Below are 23,984 nucleotides of genomic sequence, written 5' to 3' on the forward strand. Positions count from 1 at the left end.
AGAGGGTTAAATACACATGACTAGGTGAGTTCAAAGATAGGTCATTCTTATCGTTTTTCTCAAATTCACCCCTCACGTGGTTAGAGTAGAGTCACTTGCCCTCAATTCATCACAAATATAGGGAGTCATGATAAATACATTAATATCAAACAAAGGTAGTAAAATAAATTAAAATTCCCTTTTAACCAACCTTAATAATACAGATGACTTTAAGGTCTTTAGCAAAGTTTACCAAAACAATCTTTTAACCTTAAAAATACGATTACTACTGATCAAAGACTGGCCACATCCTGGCACTTTCACATTGAATCATTTAATTTCTTCTAAAACCAAAAAAAAAAAAAAGAAATTTGTAAAAAAATGGGTCGACCAGAAATTTATCTTATAGCATATTTCTAACTTAAAACAACACAACTCTTTTATTTATTCCATCAGAATAAAACAGATGGCATTTACATTCCCGAGTACAGATTTCATAATTTTGACTAGAAAATAGCATTGTATCACTACCATACAACATTATAAAAAATTAATACAAGAGGAGTAATCATTGTTGCATTAATGAGAGGAAAAAAGTGTGACAAGAAACAGTAGAGCAATTAAGATCCAGCTCTGTTTGATTATCATTTAACCAGTTAACTGTCGTACTCTGAAAATAAAAACAAGTTTTAAAAATTTTGGCCAGACAACTAGTCCATTTTTTGATGAGATGAAGGTCATTTATATCGATCGATATTGAAGGACAAGTCTTCCAGCCTAAATTTTTACAAAAGTATTTATTCAGAGTTCAGCAGATTTGTCCAATGATCTAATGAGCAGCAATCCTGCTTCTAATAGATATTAAGACATATCAACTTAATCACATTTTGCATTTCATACTGACCAGTGTATAGTGACAAGAGGCACAATAATGAAAAAATGCATTTAATCATTTTTTTAAATGGATTTGTTTACTTGGTTGTATTCTTTTTTTTTTTTTTAATTTTCCCAATTCCCCCACCAGTTTTGACTATTGTGTTAGAGCCAAAGTTAAATCAGTAACCTATAATCTTAACTTGACCATTTCACTGAATTCTTATTTTTAGTGTCAATTCTGAGGGTTTATTAAAGAACATATCTCGAATCAATGCCTGAAGAATTCACTGATTGAGAAACGCATTTAAATCATTTTAAGACGTTTACATTGAAAGTTGATTGCAAAGTATAAAACAGAAATCAATGATTAAAACAATAAATACAGTAGTAAAGAAAACAATTATGACAATGATAATAATGGTGTTGGTGGTGAAGTAAGATGATCACTGCCTCAAGACACACAAAAAGTGGTGGTTGGTGGAGTGTTAAATGGAAGGAAGATGGGGAGGGATAAGAGGAGAGCAATAGGGACCTGACATTATTCTATTCATGTAGATCGCCCTGGTCTAATTATTCTATTCATGTAGATGGCCTTGGTCTACAAGTGATGCAGAAAGTATCTGTGAAAACAATCAGCTACTAACATGGTCACACAACCAGCTACACATGATCCTTACCACAATATTATCATTTTTGGGACTGCCGCTATCAGAAGCACTCTCTACACAAATTCATTTTTGTGAAATTAATATTGAAAATTAACTAAAAAATAAGCTTTTAAACGATAAAGAAAATGGCCTAATGGCAGAAAGATTGAATCAGTTACAAAAAGCATTTTAATCACAGCAAAGCAACATATGCTTAATACGCGGTATACATGTTCTACACACTAAAATAGAGAAACTTTAATTGTTGAAGCACTACTTAATATTGGCACCAATTCTAGATTTGAGACCTGATCTGTAAACTAAACATTCAGTCAATATGACGATTGCCCCCCCAAACTTTGTGGATATAAGGCTGTGACAAAAGGTCTTGCACGTTGTAGATGATAAAAGAACAATGTCATTTTAGTATTATGAATGATGGAACATGGAACGATTGAAACAAAATCACAAAGTTAAGATCTTGGAATGTTTATGTATCAAGTTTCATATTAATGCTATATCCTTGTAAATTTCTTCACCACCTCAGACAATAGATAGATTGTCCTCTATGGATTGATAAAATTTCAATCAAACTTGCACAATACTATTGGTGCCATGCTACTGCTTTATGGATCCGTTCGTCAATAGTCCAGTCCTTATCACCTATGCCATAAAAATGATCATTGCCACTATCTAAGCTTCTCATTCATGAGATTAGTATGGCACACACAATAACCACACTATGTGTAGCCTTACACAGACCCTAAATTTATATTTAATTACAATTTGCTTTACTCACTTATACTCTCTGGTGCTTGAGCAGCAGGTAAGGCCAAATGACTTATTTATTAATATCTATTTACCTTTATTAATCTTATCATCGATGGACTAGCTCTTGTCAGACCTAACTATAAAGATGAAACAAATCTGAGAGTATTTTTTTAAAAGTCAGTACAATGAATGAAAACATGATTATTTTTCTTACAAAAATAAAATCAATATATCAAAATTATCAATACAATGGAGGATAAATAACTTATTGATGGGAAATTGATTTCGTCTGGTCACTGCTTACTATTTCTTGGTCCCACCCATATTGTCTATTTTTTAAACTATATTACTTTTAAAAGGCGCTTAATTCAATGACGCTTTTGCCGCTGTTGAAGAGCTCATTATTTTAAAAAAATAACATGGGAATGAACAATTACTAATTTTGTTCAATTCAATTTCCTCGCCCACAGGTCTCTGCTCAATCCTCAGGTTTAAAATGGAATATTTTGGAGATTGGATGTGAGAATCTCTTTTTTTTTTCTTCTTTAATATTGGTCCTATAAACATTGAGTTATCTGTCCTCCACTGTACCATACTGAGCACCAAACAAAGATTCATATTTCATTAAAATGTCGAACTTACAAAGCACACGTGATTGGACATTCACTTAACACAAAATCACACATCCAGGAAATCATGCCCAAACAGGAATTACACTCTCCTTCAAACACACACTTTCTCCAGTCAATCATTGTGCATACATACAGATTGACTTTGACTATGCTACCATTCGGAATCACCCATAGCCTTTTGAAATACAAAATCTCTTCCGTTAAGGTTCATTATACCATCTTTTAAGTGGAATTTCCATTTATTTCTGTTCCTGTGAATCTGAAAAGGGAAAAAGGGAATTTGGGTGAATGTAAAGGTTGAAAACATCAACATGGCATCTTTTATTCTATTTTGTTCTTAATCCAAAATTGTTATTAAAAATTAATAAAATAGTTCACGACATTATACTCCATGAAGACTGAATGATGCAATTATCCACATTGGAATGGGACAGGTATTCATTAAACACCAATGAAATGTCACAGACATAAAAAATAAACAAATGAGAAGAAGAAATATAATAAATACTACAGTTTCTCAGTCATTTCGTTGAATGTTTGCTGAAAAATTTTTTTTATGAAGACGTTGAGTTCTCTAACATCGATAAGCATAATGAAATATACAAATCCCTTACTCACTGAAGTAAAAAATAGAAGCAAGAAAAATAATATGAAATTTCTTTACCTTGTCATATTGGCAAACAACAACATTGTCAGAATCAAAAAGTTCTGTTGGATCCTCTTCACTTATATCGTCATCTGAATTCAAAGGTTCCTAAATTGAAGATGAAAGCAATAAATTAAGTGAATCAACCAATTTTGACAGATCAAATGCAGTTGACAGTCAACATTAACTGGTAAAATGTCATACTCTAGAAAAACATATATTTAAAAATGTGGCAAGAAACTTGTCCAAATACTGTCCTATGTTTGCAAGTTTTTGCCACGATAAGGGACATTTAAATCAATCGATATTTAAAGGATGAGTTTTCTGGCCAACAGTTTTAAATACACGTTTTCCTAAAGTACGGCAGTTAACTGGTTAATGATATTAATTCAGAAAATTCTGTAGAATTTATGAGCAAATCTACAAACAAAAGAAATATGCTTTAAGATTCCAGACTGAACACATAATTCAAAAATTGATTTGTCATTAAAAAAATGAAAATTATTTACAACTGTCCAAAAATGAAGAATTGTCATTCACATTATTTAATAATGATACAATTTCAGAAAATAGCTGTAATTAAATGATGAAAACCATTTCAACATCTACAGACAGATGAAGTACTTGGCTACATATATTCAATCATGGCCTTACTAGCAGTAACCAATCATGGCAATCCTGGGGGGAAAAATGTTTATTCATATTCATTTGGAAATCAATGAATTGGATTGGTTAATTTACCTCCTCTTCCACCTGTTCTTCCTCTTCTAAATCATCCTTTGTTTCATCTTCTTTATCATCATCATCAAAATCATCATCATCAGATGAACTTGTGTCAGCACAGCCATCAAGTTGTACTACTCCCTCTATCGTCTGTTGAAATTTTTAAAAATACAATTCTCTTTAGTCATCAAATCCTTAGCATAACTTTTTCTATCTTGCTTAAAGAATGAGATAATACAGGTGACAACCACAGTGCATGACACCCGATTCAGCAATATATTGATTTTAGCACACTGACTCAAAATCATAAGATTATCAAGGAGCACTATAATTACTGAGATGTCTCCATTATGTCATCCATGAAACATTACACTTTACACCAAATTTCTGCCACATCTTCATCATCTGCACTAGATAAGAGCAACTGCAATATCTTAATATAATATGAGCTGAGTGTACAACGTCAATGACTTGAGAGCATTGACCTGAACAGTGCCCAATTTTTCATGGGTGGGTAATGTCGGAAGTAAATATTTTTGTCTGAAGAACAAATAAACAAGGCTGTGTGTCATGTATATTTTCCCTCGCTTTGATAAAAAATTAATAAAAACATTTATCAAATACTTATAAAATTGGTAATACAGATATACACCACCAACATGGTATTTTTTGGTTGAATTTTAGAGATCTTAATATTATGCAGTACTGTGTGACCCAGTGGCTCAGTTGTACAGTGTCTTGTCTTATCAGGAAAGTCAAGCAAAATTAAGCATGATCAGTGGCCAGATGAGTAATGACGATTGTGGAAAATTATGGTCCTGATATTGTGTCCTTGGGTAAGGCATTTTACAAACGTTGCCCAACTCAAATCAGATGTGAACGAGTAACCGACAAGCAGGCAGTGACGGATATTGTAAGTGTTAGTACAAAACAGATGCCTAACAGGTGACCAGTACTGTATGAAATGTAAATATGGTTCCATATGTTCTAGTAAATAACAGATGCCTAACAGGTGACCAGTACTGCATGAAATGTAAATATGGTTCCCTGTGTTCCACTGGGGGAATATATGAAACACATTGCACATGGTTAATCTATAAAAATGCCCAATATAAATATTCATATTTTCAGCGCTTTGAGACCTCAGAATTCAGGTGCACTTTTCAGTTCCTTTAAAGTTTTGAAAAGGAAAAGAAAATAATTCTCATTGTTTAAATTAGCAACATCATAATTTTTATTTATTTTTTGACATAGGCAAACAACGAAATGGCAATATAAAACCTACCTGACCCTTGGTTAAAACCTGACCAGTTGGATTTTGCTGAATAATGGTGGCACCATGAGGCAGGAGTTTTGGTTGCTGCTGTTGTCGCTGTGGCTGTATGTGAATTGGCTGACGCTGCTGTATATTGATTTGTTGGGGAACCTGAACTTGATGTCCGAGCTGCTGTGCATGTTGCAACTGTTGAAACTGTGGTAGCTGAGAGAGGCCAGCAACTGTGATGTACTGTCCATTACCTGATTTATTAGAAGATTGATAATTATCATCATTTTAAGAGAAATCAACACTGTAAGGCATGTTCTGTTAAAACAAAAACACGAGGATTTAATGTGTTCTTAAAACTCTGAAAACAGTAATGGATGCCTACTGTTGACGGCTAAGAACGAAAAAAAAGAAAAAAAGAAAGATTGCTTTAAAAATTTCTAATACAGCAGAGATAAGAACCAAAATACTAGTAATGAAATAATTACAGAACAGCGTGCCACTTTATCTTTTTCTTGAAACTTCAAAGGGGGCAACCACCCCCTAATTCCCTAAAGGCTTATTCTGTTACGGTATATATTCAGTGAATGAGAGTTTGGTCTATTCAGTCATTTACAATTTCAAGCAGTCAAGCAGGTATTATGTTGGGATGAAACATATGTCAGAGATTAGAAGTTTTGGTCAAAATTATTAGATTATTTAATTTCTCTTTTATTTCAGTGTTTTCTCAATAAAAGTATACAAATTTTAATATAATCTTTCTATGAAAATTTAAATTTCATGATCTGGTTCAACAAGACATACATCTGGACCTCATAATTTTGTGCATTCAATTCAAAGGAAGTTTTCATTATTGAGGTAACAATTAATTTTGGTGATTAAGCTTTGCAGGAAACATAAAGGAATGATATTGACTCACTATCTTTACTGAGACATCCGTCATGAAAACAATTATAATTGTTTAATATAAAAGACTGCACATGAAAGGATATTGACTGATTGCTGCCAATCTTTCTATAAAGTGTTGAGTTGTGTTCATAAGTCATTGAACTAAATGTTCTTTTGTGATTCATTTCATCACAATGTTCACAAGGTCTTTTATAAACAATTTTTTAAAAGACTAAAGTAACAAAATTTAATCCACTTCACAGCCAAAAACAAACAAAATGTGAAACAGAAAAAAAAAACAAGAAAAAAAGCTGAATCTGTCAAAAAGAGATTTGATCCAATGCAATAAAAGTGTCGTGGCCCTAGGCAAGTATGTACCAAAGAAGCATAAAAAGTCTGTGGTTAGATATAGAATAACGTGAGAGAAAGCAAATGAAAAATAGCATAAGCATAAGAAAATGGGGCATACAGACCTGCCAACATGTGATTATGCCAATCAGGGATTTTGAGGAGCAAAATCAGGGATTTTTCATCCCAATCAGGGATATAAGGAAAATGTCGAAAAAATAAAATTGTACTCACCAAAACTAGAAATAAACTGTATGTACAATATACGAGGAGGTCAGGATCAAACCATACTAAGTCACATGAAACAAATTGAAAAAAACTCGTTTTTGTGGTCAGTGACCAAATAAAAAAAAAATTCGCAAAAAAAAAAAAAATTTTCGACATTCCGGGATTATAAGCTCAATTCCGGGATAATCCCGGAAAATACGGGATGGTTGGCAGGTCTGGGCATATTTAAATAGTACTTCCTCTGCATTGGGGGGTCCCTTTGGCTCAGTTGGCAAAGCACTTGCTTCACAAGCAAAGGTACCTAGATCGATCCCAGGTGCAGTTCCCCCCCCCCCCCCCCAAGAAATGATTGGATACCTAGCTTTGTTAGATCTGGTGGAAAGTTCTTTGCATAGCGGCCAACTTTTCGCGGACTATTATATATAATATAATCTAGATTCAGAACCTTTTCTGTTCCGTGTTTTAATTTGCTAGTCAAAAAGGCATAATCCTAGGACAGTCAGGGTCATTTCACACACAAAAATATTCCAATTTTTTTCTCAGGTTGCAAAATCAGGACAGTCCCGATTTTATCAGGACAGTTGGCAGCTATGTCTTTGCAATAGACTAGTGTCCGGGTAGCAAGCAAATGCTTTTCCTGTCACAGAAACGAGGATAAATTCCGGCTCCATGGAAATAATGGCTCTGACTGAAAGACTCTACTTTACTTTTCCTCTGCATTGAATACAACCATAATATCAATTCTGTGGAACACAAGTCACATTGCCTCATCTTTTTTTTTTGTTTGTAGCTTTAGGTCTCTTCCAACACAATTGAGGTTATATGAGAGACCGCTGAAACAAAAAAAAACAAGCAATCTAACAAAAACAGTACAAATGTAAATCAAAATCATAACCTAAAGATATCATAAGCTAAATTATAAATAACCAAGAACAAACAGGCAGAAGATTTACAGAAAAAAAAATATCCCCTGTCAATAATACAATCACAAACCAAAGAAGCAGGATAGGCTAGTAAAGAGAAGAAGAAACGACATCACTATCGGATCGTACACCCATGCGAACATCATAGGTATATATGATTCAAGGGTGATGCTCCCATCCAACCACCCGCTGCCTCATCTTTGATGTGATGACTAACGAAAAGTACCCTGTATCTCTATTTTAGGGCTTCTGAGATCTATGTGACAAGAATATTAAGCAGCACTTCATTACTGGCCCTTACACTGAATGTTAATGATACAAAGAGAGGCCGAAGCAAATTTCAGATCCGATCCAATCCATAACGGTTGCAGCTTCATGCGACACAAGATTGGCATTACTAGGTGGGGTACTGTCACATTTTAAATAACTCTAGAACATTGTTGGGTTATTGGTTGCTCTGACATTTTCAGGGATGCTGTTCCATGCGCAAATAGTACTGGGGAAGAACGAATGTTTGTGCCCATTGATTCTGGAATATAACAGTGCATATGCATTTTCTTTTCTTCCGTAGTTTTTCAGAAATCATCAACAGTCTCAAATTTCCAGAAAAAAGTACCTAATTGAACTGCAGTATAATTTGCAACTTTTGCAAGGTCCTTCCTTCATTTAATAAAAGTTGACAAAAATGGACAGGAAGCAACATCATTGCTTCGCCATCATTGATTCTCTTTAACATAGTTTTTTTTTTTTTAATCATGACCCAATACCACAATTAAATATGATCAAAGGTCACTAAAATGAGAAAATTATTTTGTCCCGCAATTCTTAAGATAACAACAACAAAAAAAAGAAAGAAAGAAAAACCCCCACAAAAGCAGACATCTCTCAGTGTCGTTTTAAGTACAAGGAACTCCACAACCAGTATAAAAAGCCAAAGAAGATGCCACATGACATCTTACTCTTACTTGAATATTTCACCATTTATTATATCTAGCATGGTCATCAAAACATAGTTCTCTTTGTTTTAACAAATGAATATGAGAATAACTCTACACTTCCCAAACAACTGAAACTGAAAGTGATGAATGAAACTGCAAAGGCCTGAATTATTTCCATTAAGCATCTATGAAATGTTGCAGAATTTCCAATTGACAATGAGCCATGGCAAAAACGCCACCAAAACCCACATCAAAATGGTCTTCCTCTTCCACAAATGTTCCAACTTACGCAAAGTGTGCCATTTCCCACCAGCAAACAGCTGTAAGTATCTCCCATCTGTCTCAAGGGAAAAAGGATGGTTGTGCTTAGTATAGAAATTTTTAATTAGGATTAGAAAGATAATCGATCTTTACGATAGTTTTAATACTGTATGTTTTGTTTTTTTATTGTTTCAATAGAGAACAAAGACAGAAACTAACAAGGAAAGGGAAAACATAAAACAGGGGTCCATGTTGGGAACTTTCAAAACCACTGAAAATTTAATGGGCTATCGTTGATCGTACCAAACTCTTAAATCCATATGTAACAGCTATTCGTAACCAATTATCTTAGGATTATTTACAAAGGTAAAATACCTGTAAATGAGCTCTATAAAAATTGACTGAAACTCTTTGAACAAGATGAAGTTTCAAATGTTAAAATAAATAAGGGCATCATTAGAGAGGAAGGTGATAAAATACAATACAATAAAATTGTTGGTCTTATTACTTTACTGAAAGTATGACTCATCATTGCATTGAATTAAGGAAAAGTGATCTAGACGTCTATAATTATCATGAAGACTCAGAAGACATTTCGGCAAATAAACAGTGCACAAAAACACGCTTGAGCAAAACAATGGCTGAAAACTAATTTGCGCAGGAATTAATTACTTACCAGACCACTATCGGGACTATCATTACTTATAACTTGGTGGTAATCAATCAGTGAAGAAACGATCAACCAGTTTGTTTACAACGTAAGGCAATTGAAAAGTTCTTACTTTCGATTTGAAACTGTTTCCATAACGTACTTCCGGCGTTCACATTTTAATTTTTCATAAATTTAAATTCCATCAGGTAAAGGTGGTAGAAACGAATGCACATGAGTAAATGGGAAGAGAGAAATAGAAAGAAGAAATAAATAAAACAATGATGGGTCATTGTAGGGAAATTAATCATATTGTAAGTATCGATACCCCTTGGGCATTAAACAAGAAAGAGATAAGAAAAGAGCCAATGAGTAGCCGAGATTGATATCGATACGTCTTCATAAAAACAAAAAGGACCCTGGACTGACCCAGTATCACTACATTAAAAAGTTGAACAAAACCATGGAAACAATGAAACAAAATGGCAGTGGGTTAGACTTTCTTACTCGGATCGTAGAATCGCGGAGATGGGATTCATTCTCGTATTTGCAGAAAACATCGACCCCTGATAAAAGGAGATTGAAGACACAAAAATGGTAACCTCTCAACCAACTATGGGAGGTCAGAGGACCCAACCCAATTGTCAATAGTTAAAAATCAACAACAAATATTTTATAGAAATAACCTATACTTATTTTACCATCCCATTCTGATGATTAGGAAGCAAAAGGTTCGAGGTCAAGTATGTTGGTCAAATAACCGGTATATAATAAAATAAAACTGTGTTTTCTGAATACTGGATAGAAGCAAGGGTCAAAGTTAACTCTTGTAAATGAAAGTATTATCTTATAGATTTAGCATTAACACCAATGATAAGCATCTAGTTCACCCCAATATATTACCGACTACGATGGGTCACAAATTATATCGAACAATATAGAAAATTAACACACTTAAAGTCAACTTCTGCATAAAGTCAACACCTCTTGTTGGTCCCAAATTTTCAGTTCCATTTATAATGGATTAAGTTAACTTTGGCCAATGCCGACCAATTTCTCTGGTCTGGTGGTGTTGACTTTATCAGGATTCCACTGTATTTTAGACTTCGGGATCTTCATGAATTCCATAAAGTTGTAGAAGTGAAATTAGTCGCGTCATTGTTTGGTAGCAGCAGTTGTTCTTATATTTAGACCTGTAAATAAACTGTTCAAAAATTGACAGAAAATTTTCGACAAACCACAAACATGATTTTCAAAATAAATGAGTGCAGTATAAGTAAGGAAAGAGATAGGAGACAATGTATTACTATTACTTAGGTGCATTATAGAAGTGGAAGAAATGCCAAATAAGCCTGTCATGTAGAGGATGACTTTAAAATATAAGAACAGCAATGCTTAAAACGGCGTCTACTGATTAGGCTGTAATTCCAGAGAGTATATAGTATTAGTAGAGTATAGGCTTAGGCTTTCCAAACAATGACAATAAACTGTCACAATTAAGTAATCATACCATACCCTTATGTCCATATTTAAACCTAACTAACAGCAATTATGTTTCCAGCAGGGATGCTCAAAAAACCCTGTGCCTGCATCTCATACATTGTGAGAGCATATTTAAACCTTTAATAAAAGAATGTATCAAAGTTAAAGGTCAACAACTAAGCTATGAACTAAAAATGAAATAAATAAGATTTTTCTTTTCTTTACGAGAATTTATTAATTGAGAAAATTTCTCGTCAGCCCAGTGTAAAATCCAAAGATGGGAAAATGAAGGAATCGAAGACAGTGAACAACAAGAATGCTAGAGTGATACCCAGAAAACTAATTTGTGTGGGAATTAATTACTTACAATTGTTTCTTACAACTAGGGACCCAATCAGTGAAGAACCAGTCAACCAGTTTGTTTACAACAAGATGTTTTAGTTCTAGTCGCAATCGTATAATTTTCGATTTGAAGAAATGGTCTACTTCCTGCATTCAAAATTTACCTTTTCATAATTTTACTTTCCATCAGGTAAATGTGGTCAATTTAGGCTTAGACTAAACAGTGAAATTTATCGCTCAGGGACTCAGTTAAAATCGGCTACATTTAGGATCACGACAGGTTGGAAAGCAAAAAAATAATTTCACAAAGGCTGTGTGAAAATACACTGAGACATGTTCAGATATGACAATTCTAAAAAGCGTCACTTAACCTTAGCAATACATCAACCGTATAAACGACCCATGAGTTATAAGTAACACTCTGGAACCTTCCCAATTAGGTTACTTTATTCGACTATGCTTAACGAATTCTTTCTTTCTATTTAAAAAATATTTGACTTTGACGAATTGACTGATTTCAATTAATTGACTGAGAATTTACAGGTCTATATATATATGGTAATTGTTAAAGTTGAAATTGTTTTTGTTGGTTTGTAAAAAGTAAAATAATAAAAATAACTCTACAACAGGATGATGTTAAAAGTAAATTTCTGTAAATGAATATTGAGACCACAGTGGTTTACCAGCGGATCACTTAGTTGAGATGCTAGGCACAGCGTACACAACGACAACAGTTTAGTTGAGACGGTATCCCGTTCCTGACACCTGCTGACCCGGTCAATCACCGAGAGGAATTTACCTAACGGGGATTGCCGTTTCACTCAATTTAACAATGTTTTGTTTTATTGTCTGTTAGACACCCATATTGAATGAGTTGAAATATCACTAATTGGTATAAAAGTTTATATTTTCTACTTTTACTGTGTGTTTTTTATTTTTTCATAGTATTACTAGATTTCTCAATATAAGTTATCAATGAACGGTAACAAATTACACAAAAAATATAGCGGGTGCAACATTTCCAAAATTAGAGAGAAAAAAAAACGTTGCTATGGATTTGTCTGAATTTTATGTATTATAAAGACAAGATGTAGATACTTCTCCTCACAAAAAACGTATTTTTCCTCGACAAAAATATATCCGCTACGAGCATTCAAACTCGTCAGTGTAGTTTGGGGCTGGTCTTTAACTGCATTGCGTTGATGACAAATCGCATTTTATTCATATCATTGATAATGCCGGATGCTCTTTTTTTCCAATTTTGCTGTTGTTTGGTGACAGCTCACTGTGCCTTGTTCTCCAAGAAGTCTAAGTCTAAACTTATATTGAGTGATGTTTGGTATGCAGTGGTACTCAAGTAGGTGTTTTGGGATTATTTTGTTTGGAAAATATTTTCTGTATGTATCCGTGTAATGTTTTATTGCACTTTGAATATATTGGATTGTGTCTGCTTTGATTGATTTTGTGTGTGATATAAAGTTGTGCACATGACTATAGGCCTTGTTTATATTGTCGAAAATTAATCCAATACTGCATGCGTCGTCAATGATGAGTGGGTCGTGGGTGCAGTTCTTTGTTTGTTGGATAATTGTAAGTGTAGACTTTTTCTTGTAAGTATTTGTGGCAGTGGTTGCCAATGAATGACCTGCTGTGGTAAGCCTGTTGTGTAATGCGGTATTCTGTCCAATTCAGAGGCAATAGGACCCTGAGGGTGAGTGGCTCATGCATGAGATTTGAAAGTCTCTCCTGCGTTTTGGAGTTTGTTGTTATATTCTACTCTGTCGATATCAAACATGCAAGTGCAACCCGTTTCAAGGTTGATTTATTTATTATTAGTGTCTTGGCAATGAGAAAATACAAAGAAGCTAATGAGTCGTGTGTTCAATGTGCTTTATAATGTGTACTTTTTACACATAAATTATGAGTGTGCTCCTTGCTTGTCCAATGCCGTGTCAGTCCCATAGACTAAAAGAATGTCATTAGAATAATTTGAACATTTAAATTGTTTCTTGCGGGCACGTTTCTATTTCTGTGTTAAACAAATCATACCACATGTCCTACATAATGAATTCACTGCTTGGTTATGACTTGCAATTGTGTGGTCCATGCTGTAAGAGAAAATTCAAAATTGACTGAGCGATGTAAGCAATGATATAGTGAATTAATGAATAAAATGAGTTTTAAAACACTCTGTATTACTTCTCATATCCATGCATACATAACAGCGTACATAAAATTTGGAAAAAGAAAAACCAAATACTTCACCCAATTTGGTGAAAGAAAGGGGGGGGGGGGGGCAGGAAAATTCTAACAAGCAGTTGAGCTAAGTTGAGGCCCAACACACAATGTCATTTAAAATTAAACATTAGCAAGATAATTCAAATTATGCAATTTAAAAATCAAATTAACTCATCATTGAAAAAAATAAAAAATAAAAATATAATTAACAATAAAACCGCAGCGAAATATACGTTTCAAGAACAAGGCTAAAGAGGTAATATCATTATTACCTGACCTACCGCGGAAAAATAATCATTACAAAATAATGAAAACTGAAGAGTAAATGAAACTTACCTCATTTCGTAGTAAAACTTGTGCCTTGTGAATCACACCCAAAAAAATTTGAAGTTTATAGCAACGTGTTTTTAGAATCCTGAGGTAATTACAAGTAATTTTATTAAATGTTATAGAAAAATAGGCGAATTTGAATCACGGCTTGTGGAATAAGTACTGGAGATATTGAAATAAAAATTGGACCGATGGAAAGAGTAGGTCTGCGAGAATTCTTTGCATTTTGGGTGGAATTGCATCGTCACGAAGATCGTGAGGTTAATTGGTACGGAAATCATCCATTGGTATCACCCAATGCACGTCAAATCTACGTTCTGGGAATTGATATCGGCTGACCGCTGTTGACCCCGGTTACCTGTCGGGTGAGGTTACAGCGCTCGGAACAGCGGGAAACTAAACGGTCAGATTTATAGTGCAGTTTAGACGCCGTGTAGGTCAAGAGGTCACTACTCTCCTTCTCTTTACCTGCGCTCTGGTATGGCACGTGCCTGCAGTCAGTGAAGCGAGTAGTCTAATTGGTCTGATAAATAATGGCATAGCCAAGTGACAACTATCTTAAATGTAAACCTATATTACTCATGTTATAGATTGAAATCCCCCTCACACAGTGGACTAAATATCATAGATATCATCAGTATATTTCTCTCTCAGGAAGACAGCAAAGTAGACTCACATTTTCACTACATTTATCTCTTAAATCAAATGTTTCTGGAATCCCTACAACAACAATCAGACGTTGCAGTTTATTATTATCCACACTAGTACATAGTACAAACTGTCTACTTTCTGTTGCACTAATGTTAATTCAGTTCAACAAATATGTAACAAGTGTAGGGGTGGGGTATCAAATTTCACTGGGAATATCTAGCAGTCTATGAGATGTCCAGGCTATTGTGGGTGATGAATTTGGACCAGTTACACAATGTAAACAATGTCGTAATCATTTCCTGGACACCCACTGACCATGGAACACTTTACTACACCGATTCTACAGTTTTATCATTAAAAGTTCCCACGAATATGGTAAAGGAGTGAAGAAGTCATACTTATTGTAGTACAGGAATATATATATATATATATATACTCTGCAAGTAGCCCTACAATAATAGTTCTTAAATACACATCTGTTACTGATTTAAGAAATATGAAATGAATGGGTTCGTTTCATTCATGTCTCTGTTGATTGGTGTGGGAAGGTTTTATTCACCAGCTGCACTACTTGTACATTGTGAATATTGTCTGAATATCTCTTAATTCCTAGGAGGCGCCACTATTATTTTCCCCTATCTTGGCTATGTTTGAGTACTCCCCCCCCCCCCCCCCCTACTTCCTCTCTTCTTATTTTCCCCAGTCAAACTTGCCTTTGTGGAATACTATCTGTACTAACTGTTGATATTATATCGTTGTTGTCAGTGAAATGAATTAGGTGTAGTGTGAATGTGATGCATTTCTCTTAGCCTGTCTTTTACGTTTGTATGTGTGTATATATGCAGGATGTATGTGTGTATGTATGCATGTGTAAGAGAGAGAGAGAGAGAGAGAGAGAGAGAGAGAGAGAGAGAGAGAGAGAGAGAGAGAGAGAGAGAGAGAGAGAGAGAGAGAGAGAGAGAGAGAAGATGCTATGTTCTACCATATTCATTGTTTGTATTATCTACTACGCCACTGTGATGGTGTTGTTGTTTGGTGTAATGACGATGATTTTGTTTCTATTTGTAATAGTGAAGTAAAACCTACACACACATTATATTGCTTTATATGTTCTTTAGGAGTGTGTTAAATTGTTTAATCAACTTATCTCCATATCTTTTAAATACATTACAAAATACAAATGAAGAGAACATACTTGATGTCCAGCCCATTACATTTATGACCATTAAAAACGTAGTTAAAATGTGTTGAATCAGGAAATGAATGTTTTACTTTGTGTAATAATATTAAGACTGGACAAAGCATTAATTAGTTTCGGAATCCAATGTCTGATTTTAAAGATTTGAAATTTTTATTGTCCGCAAAACAACAAAAATATTTTAAAATAGTAGGGATTTTAAATTTCTTATAAAACCTATCAGAATAATCACAATAAAACGAAAAAAGAACCAACATAACGAGTGAAAGTAGTACTATCTGTTCCATTAGTTAATATTTTTGTAATGTAGGTGGTCATCTAGATATGGTGTTGTATTACATCACGAAAATGCAATACTTTGTGTCTTAACCCTCAAAAAGGGGAATCCCCGTCCAGGTAGCCAATTTTACAGCATGCAGCTGCTGTTGTCAGTCACTTGCTGGGTTCCAGCAGTATAACTAAGTGATCCGATTTTATGAAGAAATAATCAGCAGTGAGACAGTAAGACAATCCAAAACGTACTTACGATGCTGAAGCTCATGCTACATGCCCCCCCCCCCCCCCCCCCCCAATAAAAAAAAACAAAAGAGCAATGTCAAACTTTCAAAAGAACAAACAAGGTCAAACTTTCAAATTCTCACGATATCTCAAATTTATGCATAAGCAGAACATGATTATCTACTGTGTTTAAAAACATCAGTGAAATTATTTTGTGATGAGAATTACATATAAAAATAAAGTTCTCACCAGTTTGTTGCAATGTTATATTCTGCATTTGTCCACCAGCACCAATGGTGGCAATCTGTTGCGGGAATAGATTTGATGGAAGAGTGAGGGCAGCCGGTTGGACGCCTGCCGCACCAGCAGCTGGCTGGAACTGGGCAGGTATTGGCTGGATTTTGGATTGGGGCTGGCTAGCAAGAACTATCAGAGAGAGAAAAAAGTACATCAATACAAAATAAACATGGGTGGGGAGGTGGGGGAGGTAAGAGGGAATTATGTTGAGACCAGATGCAGTAGTCCTTCACAGCCATAGGGTCAATGGAACCAGATTTTATTCTGGCTGCTATAGTGTGAAATGGACAATAGCAGCTGCCCATTCACTACTGGGTGGACAAGGGGTCAAAAATATTTTATTGTGGTTCCTATAGTGTGAAACGGACAATAGCAACTGCTTGCTACCATTTGGATAGCAAACTATTTTATGCCACATTTAACAGACCCAGCTGCCCATTCACTCCTGGGTGGACAAGGGGTCAAAAATATTTTAAAATCTTGACGTCACCCTGGATAGATTTCAGTCCCTTTGTGTGTAAAGTGAGTACTCTAATAGTTGAACAATCAAGACCCCCTGAGAACAGATGTATCATCAGGCAAATTGTCATCATTTCAAATTTATGTGTATGAAAATTGAGATTGCCTAAACTTGTAAGTAACCTTGGCATACAAATAAATTGACATTCGTATAGCCAAAAAATAAAGTAGGTACTGGCCACATTAATCAATCTTCAAATCTGATCATTATTTTACAAGTTATGATCATAAGCTATAGTCATCTAGGCTAGTACCCTCTATTGTTAATCAAGAAGCCTGAAAGTTTCTCTAACCAAGACTGGGGACCAACAATGGCAAGCAGTATTACTTGGAAACCATTGTACCAGTGTCTGAAGGAACGGTATCATGCCAACTATGTCCAAAAGTCTAAATGGGCCATAAAAAACCTAAAGAGTGGGGAAACCATCTTAAGGCCAAATAAGATGATCTCTGAGTTCAAATTGGGCAAATGTAATGGATATCTGCTGACAAATATCAAAGTAAATCATCCCGATTGATAAAATATAAATGCTTAGTTTCTTCAAGCATCTCATGTTAAACTGCCCCAAAATGAAACGAAGGTGCTTATAAATATGGCTATCTTTTCAAAAAGAAAAATATAATCTAGGCCTGCAAAGAGAGACAAAATTCTGGAAAATCTTAGGGAGAATGTTTAATAGTAATAATGATGATGATGACGGTTTCTCTGAATCAATAAAATAATTTATAGAAATAAGAATGAGAACAAAAATAATTAATTTGCCAATAAAGTTGGGCCAATTGGCAGATATGCATAATCTTAAAACATTTAACTTATGATGCCCCTATCGCTCTCAAAAACATCTGGTTGACTTTAATGGTATCATTATTCAGCATAAAGTTTAATTGAGTCGATCATGAATGAGGGTATGTTAAAAATATATATAAAAAAGAATATCAAGAATCTTATCCCTCGATGAAATAAGTCATCCACTGTGCTCTAATAAATATGAAACTACCTTGCAAATACACAGCAGCTGTAATAAGAGAGAGAGAAGATGTGATAATATATCATCAACTCAGGCCCATTAAATGTTAAGAGATTAAACACATAAATCTACCTGGCCTTTGCTGGTTATTGGCTGCTTGAATAGCTTGAGGAAGCATTACATTGGTCGCCTGGGGAGGAGGAAAGGTTATTTCTGGCTCTGGAGGAGGCTCAAGAGCCTTGGAGGCTGCTAGTTTTGATTCCCAAAGCTGAAATATAAAAAGAACAAAAATTATGGGTTGGCAATTTTTTTCCCCTATAAATATGTTTAGTCATTTTAATTTAAATCTCGCTCCAAGTTCCATTCATAGCCTTAATATCTTTAGTATTTCTTATCCATTATGACAGTCTATAAGAAGTGAAATTTAAACAAAATCCTTTATATAATAAATATAGCTTAAAATCACAAAGCCAAAGAGATAATCATAAAAACTAACAACCTGCTTCAAATCCTGCAGAACTTGCTCATCTACCCCTTCGTCCAGGAAGGCTTCTTTCACATTGTTTATGACATCTTCTACAACAGTGTTGTATAACTTGGACTGGGGAAAAAAAATTTAGTTAAAGTTATCTCAACAAATCAAACGGACTCAAATTATTCTTGAATGTAAGTAGTCTACACTGCTGAGAACTTTATTAAGAAATGTATGCATATTAAAGAGTTTGCAAGATGACTACCAAAATCAATTTGATATAATCACTCATAAAGATATATTTAGTTTATCCATAAACCCTAATGGGACTAATAAACACATCGATAAACACCAGATTTTTAACGTAAATTAATGGCATTTTTTAAAAACCTACAGCGTTCTTACATCTCCCCATTTTAATAATAAATATTTTAAAAGTTAGACCAATACAAAATATTAAAGAAAAAATATTATAAATGTAAACAATCAAAATAAAGTATTTTCAGTTGTAATATAAAGGTAAATAACCCATTTATGTTTACGTTTATTGGCAATACAGTCCTTGATTGAAGGCTTCATTGTCAAAGATGTTGGTTCTATTATATTTTCACTTCACAAGTACTATTTGACAAGAATTAGAAGCTTAAATTAGATCTGAGACCATTTGAAGTATAAAATAAGCTTAAATGCATAATTCAATGCAAATCTTCAAAAGTGGTGTGAAAGGTCATAGTGAAAACCAGCGTTAAATAACCAACTGAAAAGATAAATATAGTACTAGTACAAAATGTGACTCATCAGCTGATGTGTAAAACAGATCAAATGTATGAAAGAAAAGTGAAACATGTGTTCAATTGTCACCTTTGAAAGAATATTAAATAGTCTACACATCGGTATTTCCTAGTATTAAAAGTTAACGTTCCGGTGGTGCAATAATGATAAAGCCGGCAGAAGAGTCAAAATGCCGGAAGGCAATTATTACATTTACTAAAAAACCGGAATTTCCAGCATATGCCGGCAAACTTTCATCCATGTATGAAATAGGGTCGTTTTTTGTTAGAAATAACAATTGTTAATTTGGCTTATATGGGTTACGGATGTGACAATGCAAAAGCAAATGCTCAAACACAGTGGAGAGGGAATTCTCGCTGAATCGCCAAGCTAGAGTTTTTTAGACTCATTTTTTATTTATCTCAAAGTTGTGCTCGAGTGGCAAGGGGGTTGCGGGATCAAAATGGCGTGTCATCTTGGTGCCAAGGCTATGAGCTTCACTCTGCACTATAGAAGTAGACCTAAATAACAAAACCTAAGTCCCAAAGGGACTAGAAGACAAAGCAAGAAAAGTAACACCCCTTGTGAGGTCCACGCCCAACCATCCGAACAAAAGTTCTTAGCAATTGATCCCAATGCTTTCAGTCACACAGCACTGTATGAGATATTGCCAATTTCAAAATCTAATTTACATCTATACGGTTTCCCCTTCAGCAAAAGAAAACCTCAAAAAATACACACACTCATGTGTACAAGCATTGGAGTCGGTTTAGGAGAAAACAAAGAATGTAGGGCAGGACAGTACAATGTGGGAACGTATTTATTGTTTCAATGCCTGTTGTTGTTTGGCTATTGAGTTGTTGTAAATTCTTTTCATGTTGGGTAACCTGTTGGGTGTCACTGTTACGTGTTAGTGTTGGGTTACCTGTTGGGTGTCACTGTGAGTTCAATTCACTGTTACTGTTATGTGTTATTTCTTCCCCGAGTTTGTGACGTCACAATGGGTATAAAAACGGGGTTGCATTCATTTCCCAAGCTCTTCTTACTATTGTGGATTGTTGATTGAAATTAGATAATTTAGATAGTCAAGTGTTGACGTTGATTTTATTACCCCAGATGAACATTCCCGGACTATTCAAGTTATGCCTTGAAATATGGCATTTTTTAACCGGCCATATATGTCCTTTACATATATGGAGAACGCCCACTTCGGTGGAGACTTTTTCTTAACTTTTTACTATAATTTACCTATCGTGAATGAGATTGAGAAATCCGTTCACGACAACAAACACAGAATAGAGGTGTAACAGTAACAGAAAGGTGGGAATAGATAGAAGACAGAACGCCCAACCATCAGCAAAATAAAACCCAAAGAATTCATACACACACTCTTGCAAATAACCAGAATCTCGAGAACAGAAACCATTAGGCATTAGGAGAAATAGAGATCAAGTTTTTATTTTCCAAGTATTTGTTCGGAGAAATAGCACTTCATTAATTTAAACCAAATAAAAATCCTCTTTGCTTTCCACATTATAATAATGCTAAACAATGTGCTTTCCACATTATAATAATGCTAAACAATGTCTATAACTATAGGTTGAACTTTTTAAAATAATAAAATTAATCATTCCATTGGGGTGGCAATGGTGCATACTGTTTTTATTTTTCTGATATCATTCTTATTATCATGTGCTATCTAATTATTTTTGTTTTAATACTTAATAAAATATAAAAAAGGAGAAGTGATTCCCCCTAATACTACATCGACTTGTACTTATCTACAATTACAAGGTGGAAATACTTCTCAAACTAACGCAAAATACCTATTGTCCATTACAACAATGTTAAATCAAGTCCATAATTGCATTCGGCCCGGTTCGATTATCAGATCTGCAATTATGTGCACGTTGTCCTACTCCTACCCTACATAGGCTAGATCAAATCATTTTAATCAAATTTTAATTCATTCTCCAATATATATATATATATATATATATATATAATATATATATATATATATATATATATATATATATATATATATATATATATATATAGGTAGACGTCTAATTGTAATTAATATACAAATTAGGAATATCACTGATCACAACCTTAATGACTTAATGTAAACTTTAAATTTAAATATAAAATTTCAATCTCGAATATATAGAAACTATTATTATTATTAACGATCTACATCTAGATGTCTATTATTATATAAATATTAATTAAATAAATAGATTTTAATCTTATATACTACTTATAACAACTTAATAGGTATAAGATATAGAAGAGAATATTTCAACCTTTACAACTTACAACGTAAACTTTAAAGATTTTACATCATCATGGATAATCCATAAAAATGAAAACCCAAAGGAAATTTAAAGTTGATCATTAAGTCGACATGAGTCACAGAGAGATCAGCTGATAGAAACTTGGAAAATTTTCCTTGCTTGAGACTGTTGACAATAATAAATACAGGCTGACATCGACTGTCATCTCAGAAAGCCAACTCGGTCCGTACATTAAAAGTAATCTTCCCAACAGAAAACGGTCTTAAACAATATCATTACAATTATTTGTAAATTTATTTCACTTACTACTTGATTAGAATTGCTCATTTTGCTTGTAGACCTTTACAGACGTTGGTCAATCTGATTGGAGGGCTAGAACACCCTCGTCGAAATGAGTTGCCGACTTGCTTTTATAGGATCGGGGAAGGCAATTGTGCTAGAGGGGTCCTACAAATGGATTTGAGAATCGAGAAAAAAAAAAAAGTACGTTATCTCGTGAGACTGTTTACATGCTTGGAAACCGAAAGCGAAAGTAGGAATGCTGAAAACGAGTAAGCGTTCATAGTAACAGACTGTTTTTTCAATTATACAAGAGTTTATACGCTGACGCTATACAATCTCTCTGATGATACTCATACCCAAGCTCACCGACATGTACTTATTTGCAATTATGTATGTGCACGTCAATATAGTTATGGCTGCCTCTATTCTCATTCCCCCCCGGCCGATTGGATTACCGAAAAAAACGTCGCCGGCTTTTTGCGATTTGGATTTGATTGATTTTTTTTTTTTTAATTGTGCAACTTGTGACAAGAAACTTAACAAATTACTGCATTACAACCTTTGGATTAAACATACAACAATTGTGGACTACTATTATGAAGACTAGCATCCTAGACTAGGGGGATGAGAATAGTCACTTCGTATCGTATAGAGCAGTAAAGTTAGGTGCCCAAAACGTAAACAAAGGTCGAGAAGCACGTGGCAAACCACATGTTCCTGTCTTGACAGCTCACGTTCCAATGTAAATAATAGAAAAAAATAACCTTTAAAATTTGGCTGTTAGGTGGCAAAAGAAACACATATTCATAAATACTCGATCATGCATCAAATAATGTCTAGATATGGATATTTTATGGAACAAAAGGTAAAATTTTCTAAAATTTATCAAAAGTTACAGTCTATCTATTTTTAGACCAGAGCAAATTATTGCGCTGGTGTGAACAAAACGAGAATTATTCGGAGCCTGATTTTCATAATAATTTAGCCTTATATTATTATTTCTGCAACTGTTAGATTTTATGTAAACATATTTTCAATACTGAAAGTGTATTGCCTACAACTCAAACTACAAAATTGGGAGACCTATATTGTGCGTAAATTATTCCGGTCCCTAACGGAAATCACTAGCAACTTGTTATTGTTTACGTTTGGGGCGCCTAACTTTACTGCTCTATAGATAGAATGCGCTTGGCCAAGGAGTTCACAACATTGCCATCCGGAAGTATAAAGGACCAACACACAAACTTTGTGTAACCATGAACTTTTATAGTCTGGTTAATACAGTTTAGTGAGAACAACTCACAAACGCGGATGGCAAAAACAATAACAAAGGCCTGAGTGACGTCATCTGCATACTATCTATAGACCCAAGCATTGCCACATTGTAACTGAACATCATGAGTCTCAATACTTCATGATCATGTATTTCGTCTCAATTTACTTCAATTTCCCTTTTTGCTATTTTTAAATTTCGCGACTTCATTTCATTTTGAGTTTGAGTCTCTCTTACTACACTGACACTAGGGTCCCAATAGCTCAGTTGGTAGAGCCCTCGCTTCACACACAAAAAGACCAAGATCGATTCTAGGCGTAGTCTTGATTTTTTTGACCCCCTGCCCCTGTCCACCCAGCAGTGATTGGGTAGCTGGGTCTGTTATTAACAGTGTTAGATCTGTCGGAGAGTACTTTACGATAGACTAGAGACCTATCAAAGGGTTGCAAAATGCTATGGTCCAGTTCACGCTACAGAAACCTCGATAAATTTCGTTTCCATGGGCCTAATGGCTCTGAAGGACTACTTACACTACACTTACAATACACTTTCCTGCAGAACCAGAACGTATTTGGTTAGCGAGGGCTGGG

At 34.5% G+C, this 23,984-nt stretch overlaps 1 protein-coding gene across 1 annotated transcript; it reads right to left on the reverse strand.

The window, feature by feature from the left end:
- Positions 1-293: 293 nt before the first annotated feature.
- LOC144973895 (transcription initiation factor IIA subunit 1-like) lies at positions 294-22,286 on the reverse strand. The gene is made up of 8 exons (XM_078916781.1): positions 22,146-22,286; positions 18,796-18,897; positions 18,429-18,564; positions 16,762-16,938; positions 5,560-5,792; positions 4,293-4,424; positions 3,570-3,659; positions 294-3,164 (listed from the first exon to the last, which is right to left on the reverse strand). Exons 1-8 carry the CDS (start codon positions 22,164-22,166, stop codon positions 3,057-3,059), a joined length of 999 nt encoding a protein of 332 aa, XP_078772907.1. The 5' UTR covers positions 22,167-22,286; the 3' UTR covers positions 294-3,056.
- Positions 22,287-23,984: the final 1,698 nt, after the last annotated feature.

Source organism: Berghia stephanieae, chromosome 1, assembly GCF_034508935.2.
Source record: "Berghia stephanieae isolate SIO BIC M18660-M18661 chromosome 1, UCSD_Bste_1.3, whole genome shotgun sequence".
Lineage (NCBI taxonomy): Eukaryota > Metazoa > Mollusca > Gastropoda > Nudibranchia > Aeolidiidae > Berghia > Berghia stephanieae.